Source organism: Megascapheus bottae, chromosome 2 (genome assembly GCF_031878675.1).
Source record: "Megascapheus bottae isolate mThoBot1 chromosome 2, mThoBot2.hap1, whole genome shotgun sequence".
Classification (NCBI taxonomy): Eukaryota; Metazoa; Chordata; class Mammalia; order Rodentia; family Geomyidae; genus Megascapheus; species Megascapheus bottae.
In genome coordinates this window covers 95,111,010-95,131,685 of record NC_143510.1, presented here as the reverse complement: position 1 = coordinate 95,131,685, position 20,676 = coordinate 95,111,010, and the positions used below count along the sequence as shown (strand labels likewise).

At 57.8% G+C, this 20,676-nt stretch overlaps 1 protein-coding gene across 2 annotated transcripts in view; it reads right to left on the bottom strand.

The window, feature by feature from the left end:
* Positions 1 to 20,676, bottom strand: part of Tbc1d22a (TBC1 domain family member 22A) — a 266,527-nt gene that overhangs the window by 5,831 nt on the left and 240,020 nt on the right. For both annotated transcript variants that reach the window (XM_090328902.1, XM_090328903.1), the window contains exon 12: positions 15,638 to 15,733. In XM_090328902.1, the coding sequence (XP_090185028.1) occupies positions 15,638 to 15,733 (96 nt within the window). The remainder of the gene's footprint in view (positions 1 to 15,637; positions 15,734 to 20,676) is intronic.

Below are 20,676 nucleotides of genomic sequence, written 5' to 3'. Positions count from 1 at the left end.
GGGCTGGTGCTCTAGCAAGGCCAGACACAGGCAAGGAGCTGGCACCAGCCCAGGGAAGCCCAGAGCTACTCTCTCCCCTAATTGCTGTTTTACTATGCACCCTTCCCCCCCTCCCCAACAGGTTCCTCCATTCCAGTTCCTTTGCATTTTGGATACTTTCTCTGGGCCTTTAAATTGAATTCACAGAGCAAATTTCACTGGCAATATGTCCTGGGGGACACATCAACATCAATCCGCTGTCTTTCACCATTAGATGCCAATCCAATTCTGAGCAGGTCATAAATAAATACCTTTGGTTTTATTTTTAATCCACTTGGCTTCATATTATCATGACCTCGCTACTTGCAAGGTGAGACGCAATACCCTCCCATTATGGTAACTTACCGACTCCACTGCACACTCAATTTCAGAATCTAATTTAGTCCTCTGGTTCACTGGATGGAGGGAGAATAGAAATGCTGGGTTCCTCACAGCCAGCAATGCTAAAGAAGGAAAAATCTATCCGGGTGACCTTTATGGCAGGCAGAGAACACAGACAAGCATGTCCTTAAATATGGATTTCTTTTTTTAAAAAGGCTTGTCTTAGTTATGCACTAGCCATGGTGACTCCTCTCTGGGAGACACAGCACCTTTATTAACGGTGAGCCGGTCTGCATAGCCACACAACACAGGGACTGGGGCCATAACTCACAAAGCCATCACTGGCGGCGGTGCCAGGGGCTGCAGCTCAGGTAGCCCAGGCCTGACCCAGGCATGAAGCTGAAACACAGTCACCAAGATGCCCAGGCCAGAAAACTCTGCTGTGCCTCCCAACCCATGCTGGCTCCAGGAAGACTTTGCGTACAACACTGAAACCAAGCCAAGGTCTCCTCCATCTCGGCAGTCCTTTCCCTCACTCATGAGGGCAGCCGCTGCTTCAGCGAAGCCAGGTGTCAGGCAGCACGACGCACACACTGGCTCTCCTGACTCCCTTGTGCTGGGAATTCTTCACTGGGCCTGTGAGGAAGCCCACGGTGGGCCTGAGGTCAGACCAGCGCGACAGAGCTGCTCCCAACTGCGTGTGTACATGCGCAGTTCTCAGCCAGACCATGCAGTCTAGATGGATGAGGCCAAGTTCCTGACTCAGACCCTGTCCCGGGTGGACAGACACCATGGAGGGGGCCGCAGGAGCCTTTGTGCGCCAGGTGAGGCCTGCGTTCTGGGATGGAATGGGTAAGAGTGGTCTCCTTTCAACCGGGTGGGGCACGGCCAGGGCAGATGGCCCTGCCAATGCCTCCCTGCCAAGGTGAAGCCTGCATTTACCTCCCACAGGGGCTGGGTGTGAAAGATGGGAGGGACTGGGGCAAAGGCGTGGCCAGAGCAGGGCTGCTGAGAATACCACCACCCTCCTCTTTGGTCCTGCCCTGGTTCCGTTCCCAGAGGTGAGAGTTCTAATGCTAAACAAAGAGCCAATAGTGTTTACAGTTTTAGCAGTTTCCGGCCAAAGGGTTTATCTTTCCAAAGTCACAAGCATTCCGGGGCCACCTCTGTGGCTATTCTTTTTCTTTGCGCCAAGGGCAAACAGTGGACACTGTATCCTTGGGCTCCACTGTACAGGAGTCGCTGAGGGCCGGGGTCCCCACTCAGAAACCCCTCTTGGGGCTTTGAGAGCTTGGGCAGCAGTGACAGGCAAAACAATCACAGGATGAAAGGCCGGCTGGCTCAGGTCCAAGCACTGTCCACCTCTGTCTACCACGGGCCCTGTCCTCGGAAGGCTCCCCACAGAGCGGGCGGCTGCTTTCCCCACCACGCCAGCAGGGCAGCTGAGGTGCTCTTCCCGGGACTCGGGGTGGCTGGTCCACAGTGCCTCAGGTGTGGAGGTGTGCAGCGGGCAGGGGGCAGGGGAAGGAGCAAAGGAGCACTGGACGAGACTGCAACTGAGCTACCCACTGCGTCCGTGGCCTTCACAGTCTGCGGGCCTCGGCTGGGCCATCGTTGGGCAGGGTGAGCAGGCTGACGTGTGCCCTGCAGAGCTCATCTGATGCCAATGCTTAGTGAACAGAAGAATTTACCTCAATACTCTCATCCTGAAAGTGGTACGGGTAGAGTGATCCGAGGGAAAGCCCTTTGTTAAAGTTAATTCTATCTGGGACCGAGCACTGCTCTAAGGCGCACTGCTGCTTGGATGGGGGGTGGGGGCTGCCCCACACCCCTCCCAGCCCGCTGTGCCTGGAGAAGGCCCGGGATGCAGTGAGGCAGCGAGCAGAGCCAAGGCAAAGCTTGTCAACACCACTCCTGCACGCATGCCGCAGAGAGCACACAGAGGTCTGCTTAAAAGCTACTCAAGTCAGAAGTTTACAAATTGCCAACACGCAAAGATGAATAAATTAATCGTGACGGGGCTAAAAGGGCCCACTTGCCTCCTCTTATTATTTTCTTCCCTGAGCGATGAAGGCGGAGGCTTGGCGCACGGTGAGCAGCGAGGTCAATCGGTTTAATTCACTCCCAGCTCGCATGGCTCGTGGGGTGCTGCACGGAGCCTGCCCGCTGCCTGGAGAGGCCTGGCGCCACTGCAGGCTGGGGGAGCAGGGGAGGCGTGGATTCCTGGTGGGGGAACAGCCACCTTCCCAGTGGGAGCCCCGCACGCAGGTGACACAGCCTTCAGAGGGGAGGTGTGTGTGGTGACACACTGCTGAGGAGGAGTGGAGTGGGCAGAGCATAGGCAGGACTGGACTCTGACCTGGAGGTCCAGACCCCAGGACCGCACCCAGATCTACCATCACCACAACGAGTATCCCAGGTCACCCACGGGCACAGCCCAGCTGGGCCTGCCACCTCGGTGGCCCCTCCCCCAGAGACCTCCTCCCCCAGGCCCCTCCCTGACGCCCTTTCTAGTCATCCAGGGTCCTCGGCTGCAGCTGGCCTGTGGCGGCTGTAGGTAAACTATGTCCTCACATCCCAGCACCTAGAGGTCCCCATTTCTACCTCTGGGGGCTGAGGGGCTGTCAGGGAAAAGTGGGGTGCCTGAGGGAGGGGGAGCGCTGCCTGGGGCTGTGTGCCTCACCATGGAACTTCCTGTGGGACATGCCAGCCCCTGGCAGCCCCAGCCCCCGGGGGCTCTGGGCCCAGTGCTGGGACGCAGAATAAACAGGAAGCGAGCAGGGCCGTGTCAATGAGGGCAAGTCTCAGATCTTGCACACCTCTAGATAACAAAGCGGTGGCACGGCGCCATGTATTTGACACTTCATGCCTGCACAGGGTCCAAGGAGGACAGGGAGAGGGGACAAGGCAGCGGGGGAGGCTGTGGGGGAGGCAGGGCAAGCCGGGGCTGCAGTGTGGGGAACTTCCCCGGGCCCACGGGCCAGGAGCCACTCTATAGTCCAGCACAGGGCACGTGGGCCACAGGGGACTCTGGCTCAGAGCTCGTCACATGCTCCACACCTGCCGACCAGAGCCGTCTGTGAGTCTGTGAAAACGCAGGGCCTGGTCCTGAGGGACCCCACTGGGCACCTTCAGGGCAGTGCTGCCAGCAGAGTCCCTCCTGTCCAGGCGTGGCACGCAGACACCAAGGGACGCCTGCAGAAAAGCGGCCTGCAGGGCCTGGTCTGCAAGACAGAGCGACGGTGAGACAGCAACGCAGGACACTCCGTCGGCTCTTGTGGACCTGTGCCCACCCCTGCCTCTGCTCCCAATCACAGCTGCCCCATGCCCACAGTACACTGGGGCACGGGTGTGAGGGCCGGTGATCGGGTCCTGACCTGGGACGGGCAGCTGCCGAGGGGAAGAAAGGCCTCGGCCCTCCTCAGGCGGTGTGTGGGGCATGTGCGCGGCTGCGCCCTGTGTGGCGTGGGGGATACATGTAGCAGGGCGGTGGCGTGTGTGGTACGCGCGTGCTGTGTAAAGTGTGTGCCGTGGGCAGCACGTGAGCGTGCGGCCAGCTGTGTGTGCTGGGCAGAGGCTCCACGCCTGGCGGTCTACGACGGACACGGAGAAGAGCACCGCGACACAGCAGCTCTCGGGAAGAGGAGCCCTGGAGCCTCCCCAGGGAGCTCTGGCTTCCTTGGCCCCGAGTGAAGCCACGGGGTCCCACATCGCCTGTGCCCTGGGTCAGGCAGCTTCCTGACCTTGTGCCCCACGGGCAGACCCTGCTCACGCACAGGCACAGGCAGGGGGCTGGTGGGACTTCAGGACCCCCACACCGTGGCTAGGGAGGAGGAGGTGGGCAATGTCACAGCTGGCCCGAGGGGGAGACGCACACCACCCACCCAGTGACACTGTCACCTGCCTACTGAGCAGAGCAATGCCCCCAGGAGGGGATGAGGATGAGGAGAAACAGAGGGAGGCCCACGCTGCCTCCACCTCTCCGCCCTGCCCTGCCCACCTTCCGGGGGGGGGGGGGGCGCGGCAGAGAGCCCTGTCCTGGTGCTCACTGCAGGTCCAGCTGTGCAGATAAGGCGGGCAGTGGAGACAGGAGAGGGAGCAGAGGTGGATGCTCTGCTGGGGGTCAGAATTCGCCCACCTCGAGGCCTGCTTCCCCCCAGAACACACAGCTCAGCCAGCACAGTGCCCAGAGTCCCGGGCGATCTCCAGGGTGGGGCCGCTGGGGCCTTCACATGTCACAAGTCCTTGCCACCAACCTGCCACTCTGCATCCTGCAGGAGGAGCCGTGACCCTCACGCTGCGTGAGGCACGGAGGCTGCTTCCCTACCGCCCCCCCCGCCCCCGCAGAGGCTGCGGATCTGACAGGTGACTTCTTTGACAATCCAGTTATTAGTCTGAAAATCTTGTCAAGTTCGGGACCAAAGTAGCACTAAAAATAGAAGGGCAGTGACAGTGGGCCAGGCCCGGACGGTGGCTGAGGTCCTCCGAGGGTGGCAATCGGAGAAGGCGCCTCGACAGATCCGTCTCCACGCAGCCCCCGAGGGCGTGGGGACACGCACACCCTAGAAATCAGTTCCTTATTTCTGAAGAAAACAGCAGCAGCATCTGGAACTGAAAGCATGAGCTGACAACCAAGCCAGCTTCGCTTTCATCTCAGCACAGCTGACCCACACGCAGGGCGCTTCGCGTGCATGCCCAGGCACCAGAGGCTGCCTCTTCGTGAGCAGGCTCCTGCTGCGTGGTGGTGCTTGGGCAGGACAGGGACGAAGGTGGCTCACACGGAGGGCACAGGCAGCTCCGAGCCCGACTCCCCCCGCAGCCCTCAGAGAGTCCCAGGGAGGCCAGGAGTTAGAGCATACCAGCTCCTAACCTGAGAAGTCACCTTCAGGCCAGGTCACCTCCACACCCCAGCAGCAGCCCAGCCTCGGCTGTCTCTGGTCCAGCCACGGCTCTGCCCCAGCCCCTCATGGGCTACGAAGAAGCTGAGACATCGGAGCAGGCCACACACTGAGGGCTCTGTTTCCAGGTGTGGTGAAATTCAAGTGGATTTCATAGACTGCCTTGCAGAATGACATTTTTCCTTGTTATATACATTGCAAAAGTTATTAAATTTTCTGAGCTGCCCAAGTCTGTGTTCTCACATTGATTTCCTGCTGTCTGGGAAGCCAGGTGGAGAGACGTGTGGCGTGGCTGAGGTCTGGAAAGGTCAGCTTCCACGTCTCCTTGGGAGTGGAGAAGAGCATGCACGGAATCCTTCCCAGCTGGAGCACAGGGCACAGGAGTCGCCCAACACGGCTACCCCGTCATGGGGCCCGGGGCCTCTCAGGAGGGCTTGTTGTGGGCCTGGGGCCAGTAGAACAGGCGTGTGGGCCCCTCTTCCAAGAATGCTGGCTTGGGGCTGTGAAAGGAGCCAGGCCCCCGTGTGGACAGGCAAGCCCTGCACCGGGCAGCCCACTCCTCAGCAATTCTTCTCTAAGGGAAACATGGCAGCGGCCCCCCTGGGTGCCGGCCGAGTGCCAGCCTGGCCCGTGGGAGTGGCTGCCCAGGTCTGCGCACGCGGCAGCACGGCTTCTGCCGAGTTTGGTGAACACTGACCGCTGGGCTAGACGTCTAAGTTCCTATTTTTAGAGGGAGATAAATGGAGCCACGCCCCTGCCACAGAGTAGGTGTGGGCACCAAAGAGACCTGGGTCGTGTCCATCCCCGCGGGCTCTGGGCACTTCAGGTCCCGTCACCATCTGTCCCCACCAGGTCACTGGACACTCCCCCCCCCCAGCTCAGGCCACAGCACTCCAGAAGGAGGCGGCTTCCTCCCTGTGATTTACACAGGGACAGGAAGTGGGGACCCACCAATCACAAGCTGGCTCATGAGAAGCCTGGCCTGCAGCACTCTGCCTCACTCACCACTCTCCCAGAACCTGCAGCTGGTGGGGACAAGAGCCCGGAGATGGCGGGCAGGGGTGTCAGCTCAGACAGCACCAGCAGCCGGCTGCAGAGATAAGTGGACAGAGGACCCCCAGGAGAGGGGCCCAGAAGACAGGCCCTGAAAGAGGGAGCCTGGGACAGGGACTGGGAGAACGGCCCAGAGGGACTCGGAGCGGCCCAGGGGGAGCTACCCTCCCTTCAAGAAGAGAGGCCAGGAGAAGAACCTGCAGGAGAGGAGAGGTGGAGCAAGGGATAGAGAAGAACAAGCCCCTAGCCCTGTCCCAGTTCCGTCCTGGCCCTCCCAGCTCACAGAGCTGTGAGGCCCCGGCGCTGCAGGGTCCCCAGCTCCCCTGGGAAACATGTGCCCTCTCTCAGGGCCTTCCACGGTCTCATCCATGTCTTCCTGTGGAAGAGGCACCGGATCCTCCCTCCTGTGGTCGCTCTTCCCGCCTGCCTTTGTTTTACATCTTCTGGAACGTTCTGCAAAGGTGTGCAGGCTGGAAGGTAACTCTTCTCCAGGTCCTGGGCTGGTGACAGCTTCCTGGCGTGGAGGTCACCTGCAGAAGGGGGCCCGGCGGTGTCCACTGGGTGCTGTCCTGGCTCTGCTGGGACATGGTTTTGCCCACCTAGAGTGCTACAGAACGAAGATCCTTCATGAACCTTTTTCCTGGCATGCCCAGGAGAAAAAGTCTGCTGGCTACAGTGCCCACCTGGCGGGGCCTCTCTGGGCCTCCCAGCAGAGCACAGCGCCAGGCAGGAACAGGCCCCGGAGGCCTGCTCTCCTTCTCCAGGCCACGCTCGTGTCAGCCCAGTCTGTCTCCAAGGCTTGAGCCCAGTTCTTGTCCTGGTGGGCAGTCCTCCCTCTGGGCCTATGCCTGCCTCTGGTCCCTTTCTTGTTCAGACTCTAGATGGCAGCTCCCTTTCATGTGACTTGCCTTGAGGAACCACACTTTGGCCATGCCTGTCAGGGACAGACCACAGGCGGCCTGTGGTCACTCCGCACTGCCATACCACTTGGTGCAACTACTGACTACCCAGAAGGTCAGCATTCAGACACACACCGAGGACCGGGCAGAGCCACCCGCCGTGGAGTCACTGTCGAGGGCCGCAGGTCCTCACGTCGGCTCAGGAGTGTGGTGCGAAGGACGCATGTGGGAGGAACGCAGCTTCCTACAGACCCCTGCAGAGGGAGGAGACCACGTCTGCTCTTGGAGCTTGTGGAGGAAGAGGGGCCTTGGGCCCATCCACCCCGCAGCAGTGGGCCAGGGGCGGGGTGGAGGGGTCCACCGCTCCAGGCTGCCCAGTCCTCTCCAGGGCCAGTCCACTCCTGGACTCACCCTGTCAGATGCCGTGGCCCGTGCTGAGGTCTGGGCGGTTCTCCCAGCACCCCGGTGCAGGCTGGCCCACCATGCTCCTCAGCTCCAGCTGCATCCTCTCCTGACTCTCCGTGCCCCGTGCTTCAGCCTAATCAGAACCCCTCTCCCCAGACCCGCACCCCGCCCACGGGACACAGCCAGTGTCCTCTCCTCACTGGGACGGGGCAGGGCAGGGCAGCAACACTGTCCACAGGCTGGCTGGTGGTCCGAGGTGGTTTCTGAATGGAGGAGTGAATGATGATGAGCTGTGTGTCTTCCAGAGGCCACGCCATGGCCTCTGAGGGGGTGGATGGACTCCTCTGGCCCTCTAGAGCCCCTCGGCACCTGCAGCACCCGATGGAACACTGTCTGCCTGGCTCGGGAGGCCAGCGTCCTCTCTGTGGGACTCATTCCAGTGGATTTTCCCCAGTGCCCTCTGCACACTCCTCAGTTCTCTGGCCAGCTCCACCCTGCAGGAAGGAGCAGAGGTGCTGATCCTTCTGGCGATTCCATCCCATGGAGTGCAAGCAACAGAGCAGGCCGGGCTCTTCAGAAAGAGGCAGGGCGCCAGGAGCTCCTCTCTCTCCATCTCTGCTGGCGAGTGCCCTGCCCCTGCTCGGGAGAACCAGCTCCCAGGGACCTGGACCTGAGACTGCAGGACGCCTTTAGGAAAGGATGACTGTGACACAGAAGCACCACACTGGGTATGCGTGCAGACGCTTACTGAGAAAAGAGAAATCAGAACAGTGGGGCCTAGTGGTAGAGTGCTTGCCTAGCATGCATGAAGCCCTAGGTCTGATTCCTCAGTACCACATACACAGAAAAAGCTAGAAGTGGTGCTGTGGCTCAAGCGGTAGAGTGCTAGCCTTGAGAAGGCCCAAGGACAGTGCTCGGGCCCTGAGTTCAAGTCCCAGGACTGCCAAAAAAAATATGTGTGAAAGGAAGACAATGTATTCCACGGAGGAATAGGCCCAAACCTCACCAACATCCCTCAGGATTGCTGAGCTCAGAACCTGTCTCCTTTGAAGACTGAGAAAAGACCAGGGCACTGCAATCTGATCAAACGGCACGCAGACCAGTGCCACAGCTGGCACGAAGGCTGGTGCTCTGGAGCCGGCGGCCCAGCCACCTCCACATCCACATCATGGGGACAGGTGCTGCGCGATGAGTTTTCACTTCCTGGACAAACTACACGAGATTGCAGCGTCCATCATAGGACAACGGAGAGACCACAGGGTTTCCAGGACCTGTGGTGGGGAAGGCTGGGGCGGGGAGGCCCTGGCAGCTCCAGCAAGGGCAGCTTCAGGTAAACAAGCAGCTCCTGAAGTGAGCGTCACACAGCAAGCGTTTTTCACAGCAATGAGTTCTATCGAAAATAAGTGGAGCAAACCGAGACGCCCACAAAGAACGGATGAATTCTGCACACATGGCAGCGTGAGTGATGAGATCTGTTCGATTGACTTCTACATATATACAGCTCAATTTCTGCTCAAAATTATGTCCACCACTCCCAATGAGAACAAACTGCTTCTTAAATTGCTGGGCTTCCTGCTAGGCGTCTCTGCTGTTCCTGCAGCCCCATCTCCAAAGTGACAGAGTCATCAGGCAATGATTAAGAAGGATGTTAACGTGGAAGGATTGCAGACAGAATCACAGATTGGTATTTAGAGTGAGATTCCAATCAGAGTGATAATGGAAGAAGACATGTCACATCATTTGACTCTGTAGCAGGTTCACAGGCTACTTTTCATGTACTGGCAGGAATTAGGTTTATTACAATGGGATGATTTGGTGACATAAAACAGAACTGAGAAAGGAGCTCTGTAGCACACATTCTTGAACACAAACACCCAGCTTAGGAGGGTGGGGCCAGCCCAGGGCCGTCAGCGACCGGGTCTTGTCCTTCGCTGTGTGTGTGTCTGGGGGGGGGGGGGGTGCAGACCCAGTCCGGCCCTTGGGAGAGGCGCTCTATCTTAGGAAGGCAGAGCAAGGCCTGCTCCGTGCTGTGGAACAGGAGCTGGCTGAAGCCAGGGCCTCCGGGCAGCACTGTGGATGCAGGGTGGAACCAGCCACGGGGTGACCAGGCCTCAGGTGTGGCTAGACTGGCTTGAGGTGTGCACTCTCCGGGCTCTAGAGTACGACCACCCTGGTGCTTCCCCCTGGCCTGTCCCGAGGCCTCAGATCGTCTGACCTGAGCCCGCGCTGAGCGTGAGTATAAAGGCGGCATCCAAGGTCCTGCAAGGGCCTTCACCAGACCAGATGGCGCAGACTCAGTCCTGCCACAGGTGGGAGAGCCACGGCGCAGGCGCTGGCCCCTGGGGACCCCTCCAGCTGAGTCTGGACGGGAGTCACAAAGGTCAAAGGGTTCCCCTGCTCCATGGGGGACAGGGGTCATGGGAAGGCAGGGCAGAGCCTGAGGAGCCTGGCGCAAGCTCAGCCTGCGGCGCAGGGAGAGGCTCCCGACGTCATGAGAGGAGCTCCCCGTGCAAAGGGGGCTCCCCGCGGAAGGGGGCTCCCCGCTCAGCACGGGGCTTGTCCTTTGCCACAATCCACACATGCCACCCGACCCCACATCTGCACGTCCACCATGCACTGGGCTGCGGTGGGTCTGCAGGACAGAACTGCTCCCTGAGGTAGCGTGGTGGCTCCATGGCACTTTCTAATGTGGCAGAGTGGTGGTGGTGACAGGATAGTGGCAGGAAGGGACAGCGCTGGCACCACAGGCAGCATGGCTGCCAAGTGCAATGCCCCCCCTCACCCCGTCCCCTGGGTGGGCAGGGCGGCCACGCCTCCCTGTCTGGCTATGCCCCGGGGGGTGGCAGCTGTCAGTCTGATACTGTAGGTATGAAGGGGAAACCACTGTCACCTCCTCCGCCAGCTCTGGAGGAAAAGTCTGTGCTGAGAATCCGGGGAATGCCAGGCACTTCCGACTCTGCCTCACTGTGTCTGCGTGGTTACCCAGGGCCACCGTGCCAACCGTCCCGGTCACGGCAGGAGGGACAGAGGCCCAAGTTCTGTCGGAGGAGCCTTCCTGGTGGGTTTAGAGAGCCTGACCTTCCTCCCGTGAGGACACAGTGGGACGTGCCATCTACCAGACCACAAATCTGCAGGTGACAAGTTGTGTGCTACCTGCAGGCACCCAGTCAAGGACATGTCACACAACAGGGCCGTGCAGGGATACCAATCGATACTGGAGGGCCAACGGGGGAGGCCTGGGAGGTTGAGCCCGGGAGGGCCGGGGGCTGCCTCCCCACACTGGGAGGGGAGGAGCACAGGGTAGGGGCAGGTGGTCTGCGCTGCCTGCGGCTTCTCCAGGAAGCCTGCTCTGGCCAGCCCTGGGTTGCTGGTAGCAGCCCTGGCTGCCTCCCTTGCTGCCTGGAGGTCAGAGCACCTCTGACGGACAGCCATGGCTGGGCGCACAGAGCCCCTGGGAGCTTAAGGACAGACAAAGCCTGGCAAAGTGGGAGGGCACGCTCCCACCTCGCCCACCTCTCCCACAGCTGTCTCCAGCGGGTCTGGAACCTGGACTACAGCCACGAGGACGCCCAGTGACGCTGATGACAACAGCACAGGATGGCTGTGCTCCCCAGGCCACCCCTGATACCCGTAAGAGTCAACGGCGGGCAGGTGGAGACACGGAGCCCCGGAGCGGGCACGAGTGGTCTAGCACAGAGCCAGAGAGGCAGGGGCAGGACCAGGCCCCGCTCAGGAGACACGGACCTCGTGGGCTCCCCACCCTGTGCAGTCCGCGTTAGGACTTCGCGGATGGTCTATGTCACACACAAGCTAAGCAGCGTTAGGTGGCCTGGGCTCGAGTCTGCTCGGGGAGTCTGGGTCTGTGGTGACTGGAGTCATGGAGGAGGCAGAGCCTAGCTTCAGGAGTCGGTGGGTACAGAGAGCGGGCGGAGACCCCTGAGGAGAGGGTGTGCAGAGCAGAGTCCTCAACTCCTTGCTGAGTGGCAGGAGGTGACCCTTGCTGGGAGGGCAGTGACAAGGGGGCAGGTGAAGCAGTAGCCAGTCTCTAGCGTCTGTGCCACCCTGCCAGCCACACTGAGAATTAGTCACACTGAATAGGAGAAAAGCAAATGTTATTTTTTTACTTGCATGAGGAATTAAAAGATCAATGCAACTCCTTCTCTGTGTTTTATCTCAAAAAACAAACACCCCAAAGTGGAGCCGAGGAATCCTGTCATGTTTGCCTGGAAAACCCTCAAACTAATTAGGGTGATACAGCGAAGGCAGCGTTCTGGTCGGAGGCTCTGCAGATGGCCGCGGATCCTCAAGCACCACCCTTTCCCGGCACAAGACTCAGCAAGGCTCTGTAGCTAAGTGTTCTCTCCCATCTGACCCCTACCTGGGCACAGGCTGGCTGGGACAGATCTGTAGGGGCTCGGCCACCACACACCTGCAGCCACCAGGATCCCCACCACCCCTGGCCTGGAGCTGGGAATGAGTTGGGTGGGGGGGTGCAAAACAACCACTGTGCCCGCCTGTGCCCTGCCCCAGCTCCCCATCTCCCCATCTCTCCTCCTGTGCCCTGCTCCACCTCCCCATCTCCCTGCCTGTGCCCTGTTCTAGCTCCCCATCTCCCCTCCTGTGCCCTGCTCCACCTCCCCATCTCCCCATCTCTCTGCCTATGCCCTGCCCCAGCTCCCCATCTCCCTGCCTGTGCCCTGCTCCAGCTCCCCATCTCCCCTCCTGTGCCCTGTTCCACCTCCCCATCTCCCCTCCTGTGCCCTGCTCCAGCTCCCCATCTCCCCATCTCTCCATCTCTCCGCCTGTGCCCTGCTCCACCTCCTCATCTCCCCACCTGTGCCCTGCTCCAGCTCCCCATCTCCCCATCTCTCCGCCTGTGCCCTGCCCCAGCTCCCCATCTCCCCATCTCTCTGCCTGTGCCCTGCCCCAGCTCCCCATCTCCCCATCTCTCCGCCTGTGCCCTGTCCCAGCTCCCCATCTCCCCATTTCTCTGCCTGTGCCCTACCTCAGCTCCCCAGCTCCCCATGTCCCAGCCTGTGCCCTGCTCCAGGGCCCCTACCAAGCACACAGCCCCCCCCCCACACACACAGCTGAGGAATGCCCCATCACTCCTAGCCCATCTCTGCTGTCCTTGTCTCTGAGGGTAGGGATGTCACATAGCCTGGCCCAGGGCAGGTGCTGAGGACATGGACTAAAGCTGTGAGGCCAGCGTCAGCCTCCAGCCCGGAACTGCCATGCTGACCCTGCCTGGCCCTGTTTGATCTGCCCTCCTCATTGGGCCACTGTGGACAGCACAAGGCTTCATCTAAGGCTCAAAAGAGCCCAGCGAGCCTCGCCCCTCAAGCCCACACAAGAAGGTCCTCCTCCAGCCATGAGAAATAGGACTAGTAGACAGCCGTGGCCTCTGGCCATGGAACACGGCATCCAGAACCCAGGCCCTGGCCCTCAGCCTGCATTTCCACCACCTCCTGGGCTCCCAGGACGACCAGCCACCATGCATACCACTTGTTTCTTATTGCAAGGAGGCCCTGGGACCAGCCTCTGACACACAGCAGTGCGCTGACCTGTCCATAAACCTCCATGCTATGCTGGCCCCTCAGAGAAACTCTTGTTTTCACAGGAAACAGCACGCTTGTCCACCAGATATGAATTAAACACAGAAGGCTGCACACAGCCAGCTCCTCTGTGTCTACAGGGCCACTGTCACTGAGACTCAGAACAGCCAACTCCTCTCAAGCATGGAGGGTTCCCCAAACTCACGGAGCACTTCCAATCCATACCTTTCAGGGCCCTTTCTGGAGACTGACAGCAGGGCTGGCCCAACCAGCGCCATCTTTCACCAGGCACACGGGTGAGGTGCTTAGCCCAGGAGGCGGGAGGCAGGGAAGGAGGGGGAGGCACGGAGGGAGAGAGCGAGGGACAGCATGTCCTCCTAGAGTCCATGGACGAGGGCACAGCCCATCCTGAGCCCTAGGCAGTCGAGAACTGTCTTCCTCCCCATCCACCCCCTCCCAGCTCACCACTATTTTCCTAAACTCCCCTGCTCAACAGGACTCCTGTGGTTCTTTCTCTAATTTCTTCTTCCTCTCCCCATTTCCTTTCCACTTCGTTCAATTCCCCACACCATGTCCACTTGACAGCACTCCCGGCCAGCCCCCAGGACAGCAAGCACTCATTCATTCTGAACAGGGGGAGCCCCCTGCAACCTCCTGCCCACTGCTTCCCACTCAAGCTGCAGGGCGATGCAGGCTCCAGGGTTTGCCTCCCGCCCACCAGAACCTGCACCCCACAACCCACTTGCTTGGTGTGCTTTGTCTCCCATCTTTTCTTTACTTTCAATTAAGTGAGCAGTGCTCAGAAAAGGCCAGCAAGGCAATTTAATCAGCCGCCCAGGCTTGGCCTCTAATTACAACAGTGCACTGGCTCCTGCCCAATAGGAAACGAACTGTGTGTCTAAAACAAAAACGTGCAAAATGAAGGCAACCTGAGCCTTGGTGATTCGTGTTCTGGCCGCCAAGGCCCTGTCCACAATCTCCAGAGCCCAGAAACTCCTGTCCTCACCTCCAGGAGGGTCTGGCTCCCGCTCTGACCCCAGCCACACTCTTAGAGCAAGAACAAGTGCCACCTACATGCCAGTGCCTGCGGCCAGGCCCTGCACAGGGGCTCACAGAGTAACGATGGTATCCCTCCATCCCCCCGCCGCCCACCAGGGCCAGCCGAGCCTTGAGGCCACAGTGGGAGCCACCACACTGGCCACAGCTACTCTCAGTGGCCACTGTGCCGAGGGAGCCACGTCATCTCCCTCTGGTGTACAGCAGGTAGGCCGGCAGTCCAGTGTCTGCCCAGCCAGCCCTGCTCTCCAGAGCTTCCCAGGACCTCCGTGGAGTCTTACCCCACCTCACTCCATGACGAGGCCTGTCTCCCGGGGCCTGTGTTCCCAAACTGTGGTCACACCCGGGGCCGGCAGCCCCGGCAGCTCAAGCCAGCTGGGGATCCCACCACGTGCACACACACCGTGCACCCGAGGCAGGACAGGGGCCAGCTGCGGACCTGGAAACCACCTCGCTGCCTCCAGAATGTCAGGTACGGCCCACGCCGGCCAAGGTAGCAGAGGCGGCAGAGGTGAAGAGCAGAGCCGGCCCCACGGATGCCAGGACCCCAGGGCCGCCCCGGCAGGGCAGCCCCCCGCTCTCCCAGAACCCCGGGGGAGGCTCGGGCAGTGGAGCTCCATGGCCCGTCCCAGGCTGCTCAGGTGGGGAGTGCAGGTACTCAGAGTCCCCTGACACAGGCACGGGACGGACAACCGCAGCCCCCAGAGCTCCCTGGGCCTCCGCACCGAGGACTCAGCCTGCCGGACCACCTGACTTCTCCTACGTGAGTACAGAGGAGAGAGACCCTCGGCCCTGTGGCACAGCCCAGCCCAGTGGGGCAGTTCTGGGCCTGCTCCGTGAGGAGGACATGGGCAGAAGGACCTCCCGTCCACATGTCAGGTCAGGTAGATACCACCTGGGAACCAGGACACTGAGAGGGTGTGGTGAGACCGGGCCACCTGGGGTCCCCTGGCTGGACACAGAGCCCAGCAAGATGCAAACCAATGCCTATGAGTGGGTGCACATCCAGCTCGCCCGCTGAGTTGCTAAGGAAACTGTTCAGAGGTTTGAGCAACGTCCCTGGGCTCAGGCACTAAGTGGCCAGGCCAGAGGGGAGTGGAGACTGTGCCTCCCCCACAGTATGGCTGCTGACACATCCCAGCCCGAGTGCTGGGAAGAAGGTTCTGGGAGGTGAAGGTCACACCTCCCTCTGCAGGGTCAGGCTGCTGAGGGCACAGGGCTCACACTGCGGTGGCCTGGGGCGCTGCCTGCTCTGGGTCCTCAGGGAGGGCAGCGCAGCAGCAGGAGGCCAGCAGTGACCACACGCAGGGCTTCTCACCGCATCCCCACAGACCACCGTGAGTGAAGATTTCCAAACCTCTCTCCCAGCAGAAAATCCAACTCAAGGTCTTCTGAAAAGGTGTTTACTTACTTGAAAATCTCTTTCTTCTAGAATTTCTTTCCTCCATCTCACGAGAAAAGCAGCACACACGTACAAGTGGAAATGAGAAAAGCCCTCAGGTTCAGACTAGAAGAAAAAAACAAGGGAGAGGGAAATTTAATGTGGGAGCCATTAGCACAACTGTAAAACTCTCAGAGCACCAAGCAGCTTGGTTGATCGAGTCAGAGTTCAGGAAGAACCAAAGAGGGGCTGACTTGCTCACTTTTACTTAATGACTTAGTTGCAAAATTCTTGTCTCATTAAAACAAGCGCCATTTTCTCTTTAAGAACTGGCAGCCTGATAAATAGGCTGGGAATACAAGGCCAGTTTTTAGGGAGCATCAAAAGCAGCTGTTCATTTTCTCCCCACACGTGGATAATGCCAGCGATCATAAAAGGCAAGCTCGACGGGTGTGCGCCCTGCACAGGCACCAGCACAGGCACGGGCACAGGCAGCGCCAGCCTCTCAGAACAGGGCAGCGTGGAGAGAACAGGATGCTCCCTTCCACAGGAGAGAGAGGCCCAGAGGTTGGGGAAACAGCTCAGGGGGCCAAATGGCAGGACAGGTGGAGCTGGGACCAGAGCCCGGAGAACAGCCCGGGGGTTGGACAGGAAACGGATGCTGGGGGCTTTGACCCAACCAACAGAAAGGAAGATGGGGGAGTCAGAAGGCCGATGTGGACCCGACAGGACCCGGAAGGTGATGCGTGGACTTCTGACACGGGAAGTTTTGGATGGGCAGGCGGGCTGGCTAGTGCTAGCAGCTACCCTACCGACAGCACCACCCTGTCTGGTTTTAAGGGTTGGCTGTGGTTGACACTTCCCTGACAATTCAAGGCACCTAGAAAAGGTTCCCTTTGATTCCCAGTTTACTCCAGTCCTCATCAGAGCCCACTGCAGAGTTTCTGGGCACCAGTGGAGAGATCCATTGCTGGCCTCAATTCCACCCGGTCCAGAGGCTGACGGCCTGGGCACCTCGCTGAACTCCACCTCTTCACACTGTGTCGTGTTTTTCAGTCGTGGCTGGGTCTGGGTAGCTAACACTTCCCACAGGAGTCGAGCATGCACACGTGCTAGATTCCCTTGGCTTTTTCCGCTCTGGACCTGCGGGCACCCGGCTGAAACATCAGGGTGCTTGCCCTCCCGCTTTTTCCTGGTTCAAGAAGAGGCAGCACAAGACCGGGGTTTGGGACCTTCTGCCTTTGAATGGCTGCACAGTGCCAGTGAATGGACAGGGCTTCTTATTTACTCCTGATTTAATTTCTATATGGTTATTAAAAACAACCTCACTTTCTCAGGAATGTCCTCCAAGCTTTGAAAATGTATAACAATATTCTATCTTCGCTAAATCCCAGTGACTTCGTAATGATATTGGTGGAGATGTCTGAGACTGTTCTACTTTCTTTGATCTAATTTGATCACACCTCTACTTATCATAAGTTTTTTTTTTTTAATCTGTAAACACGTGGCTCATCTTAACTCTGTCCCAGTAGTTTTTCTTGGTTAATGATCTGTAACTTGTGTTTTGTTTTGTTTTGTTTCCTTTTGGCCAGTCTTGGGACTTGAACTGAGTGTCTGGGCACTGTCCTTAGACACGTTTTGCTCAAGGCTGGTGCTCTGCCACTTGAGTCACAGCACCGCTTCTGGCTTTTTCTTAGTATGTTGTATCGAGGAATTGAACCCAGGGCTTCGTGCATGGTAGCTAAGCACTTGGGTTATGATCCCAGCCCTTGTAACTTGTGTTTTAAGAAAAGATGATGCGCGCATCACATCAGGATTTGGTACTGATTCTTTAAGGATGTTTGGAGAATACAATCCATTTTCACAAATACTTCCTGACTTCCGCTTGCCCGTGGCAAGCAGCTGGTCTGTAATGAAACAGCACAAGCCCCACTGACACGGCCCCTAATGGAATGGCACAGAGTCGGATGACAGTGATAGATTCCTGACATACTGACATCAATTTGCATTTTATTATTCTCAAATTTCCAGTTGTCCTATTTTCCTGTCATTTTTCTTTCTTGTCTACATCTACACTGATGTACATTCCCTTTTCATTCTAATGTCCCACCTCCAATTAATCAGGGGGTTACTGAGTTGTTTCAAGGATTTGAATAGTTCCTCTACAAATTTTACGTGCATATTTAACTGTACAAATGAATCATTATTTCTTCTCCCAAGCAGCATAAGTGAACAATATACCGAAGACACAGACAGATCTCATCTGTTCCTTGCTATCACTAAGGCTGCCTGAGGTTTTAGCCCTATTCTTTAATCTCGTCTGTTTCTTCTTGCATCTTTCTTCTGAAATCATTGCCCTCCTTAAAACTCAACCATTAGAAAGGGTTCTTTAGTGAGAGGCTCTTTTGGCTATCACTGTCAATTTCTAACACCATCTTTACCTCATCCTTGCACTGGGATGGTTTTACTAGACATAGAATACGAAGTTAGCTGTTGTCTCAGCCATGACCCCCCAGTATCCTGGCCTCTGCTGTTAATGTGATTCCTTCTTGAAAATCTTCTAACTGCTCTGACTGCTTACTAATGCTTTGTCTTGATGTTTTGTAGCTTTCTCATGGAAGTTACTCTGCTAGAAACAGTATGGTCCTTTGAGTGCGAAGAAAGGACGTTTTCATCAGCTCTGGGGAAGTGCCACTCATTATCTCATCTCAAGCACTACCCGCGCCTGTCTTTCCTTTTATTTTCATTGAACTCGGGTGAGGTGGATTTAGGGTTTTTCCACATTATCCTCCTTTTCTTCCAACCTCTCTTTATTTTATTTTCCTCTGTGCCCCTGGGAAAGGAACTTTCCTCAAATCTCTCTTCTAGTTCATTTTTCATCTCCCCACTGTGTCACAAGTTCTAACTCATCCATTATGTTAGAAACTTGCCTTGCACACTGTAATTGTTCCCCTTTCTTTTTTTGATTCAGTATTTTTCTTTCTTTTTAATAATTTTGAACATACCAGACTCATTTCACAGAGCATGTCGGATTGCTCTATAAAACTCCGACTCCCTGGTACTCATCTCTTTCTGCCGCTATGTTCTGCACTTGGCTCTGGCCCCCGTGACTCGGGCTCTTGAAACTTTTTATCTGTTGGAATTCTTTGGGACTTGTTTTCAAAAACGGTTTTCTTTTTGAGAATAAAAAACTGTCTTTGCTATGCTGGGACTTTGGGGTATTATTACCTCCCAGAGTACTTCAAAATAACTTTCAACTTGCAACTACTTTTCAAGCCAAATAAGAAGTGTGACTTGGGGCTCCCGACCCATGTGAATGTAGCACTGCGACTGGAGATCCTGGGTGAGGGAGGTGGGGCAGTGGTCTTTCATCTTCATTGACCTTCACGGCCAAGAAAGGCAACAGCAGCAATGGTGGCAACGGCAGCAATAGCTCCGTCTCTGAAGCCTCCAGACCTTATCTTCCATGTAAGGTCAGTACAACTAGATGGCAGGCCTAAGAAACCCCCGGCAGCTCCCCTGGTAAGGACGGTCCGTAAGGCCGACCCCTCTCTGCCTTGGCTTGTATTTCTCTAGCTCTCTAGTCTCTGATCCTCCCTCTTTATGCTCATGTTTGTAGAAATGACGCCAGCATCCCCTGGGGCTTTCTGCGGCAGCAGGGCTCGTGGACAAGTCCTCCAGCTCCACCAGACATGGAGACCTCTGCCCGTCGTGGTTCTTTAGCTCACTCCTGGTAACTGCGATGGATGACCGCCCCAGCTGCGTGGTGTAAGCTCGCGGCGATATCTAAGCACACAGGACGCAGCACGAGCATTCCACAGCTTCGTGCGGGAACTGGAGAGGTGGTGAAGAGCCGCTGGCCTCTTCCCCCTCCGCCGGGCAGCAATCTCGCTGCCCAGGGATGAGGTGGTGCCCATTCTGTGTCATCTGTGCTGCCAGGCACTCTGCCACCCACTCCCAAGCCACCTCCCGAGCTTCCCCAGTAGGGAAGATCTGCTGGTTGTCTGCACAGCCAGAGAAACCCATCCGTCCTCCTCTGGAGTCCCCACAGGGGGCCGGGCACCTGCCACAGCTCACACTACCTTCAGTGACACCGAGTACAGACGCGTGCTCTCTCCCCAAGGGCTCTGGGGTCTCTGTGACCCCGTCTTTGCCATCTCTGCCCCACCCCCAGCAGTGGGGTCACAGACAAAACAGACTCAACCATCCCCCAAGTCCACGGGTCTACAGGGAGATGGACAGGCCACACGAGTGGGTAGCTGCTTCCTCCCCACATGGAAGGGGCTGGGCCACACAATGAAGCCCTCCGATCTCTAAGGCCGCCGTCTCCCTGAAGGCCTCAGGCCCCACCCACCTACTCTGCCCCACCCCACGGGTCATGTCGGTGCTCCCACCCACATGCACCCACCAAGCTCTGCACCGCCAAGTCCCGGCATTCAAGAGTGCCACACAGGCAGCCGCTGTCCCAGCCCCTCCTCGTGTCCCTCAGGCTGAGCACGGGCAGAGGTGTGGAGAGGGTGGAAAGGCAGTTGCCATGCCAGACAGGGCTGTGACTGGCCCTGGAGGCCCAGTGCCCACTCTCCCAGCGGGTGGGGCAGAGCTCCGGCTTCTCAGCGCTGTCTGCGTGCAGAGGAGATTGAATCGCTGAGCCCAGTGAGTCGCCATGTTTGTATACGGCTGATGGAGCTAAATTCAGCGCTGATGGAGACAACAAACGAAGCATCTTGGCAAATTTTATTTCAGATCATTTCAATACTACCCTGTCTTAATCACTAATTAAGAAAGAGCAGCTCTGATTACTCGGCGATCGCTCTGCTGGACCAGACTCTGCCACGCTGCCCAAGCACTCCTGTGCGTGGCGTGCAAACCCAGGCAAGGGTGTCTGAGCTTTAGAAAAGAGGACAGATATGACTTGTTGAAGCAGATCCTGGCAGGTTCACATGTTGTCTTACAGAAGCCCCCAAACAAATCCAGCTAATAGCCTCACTGTCCACCCAGAGACTAAGCAACCAGCCTGCCAGACACCATTTGTAAGGAAGAGCTCTACTCCCAGGGGGATGCGTAAAGAA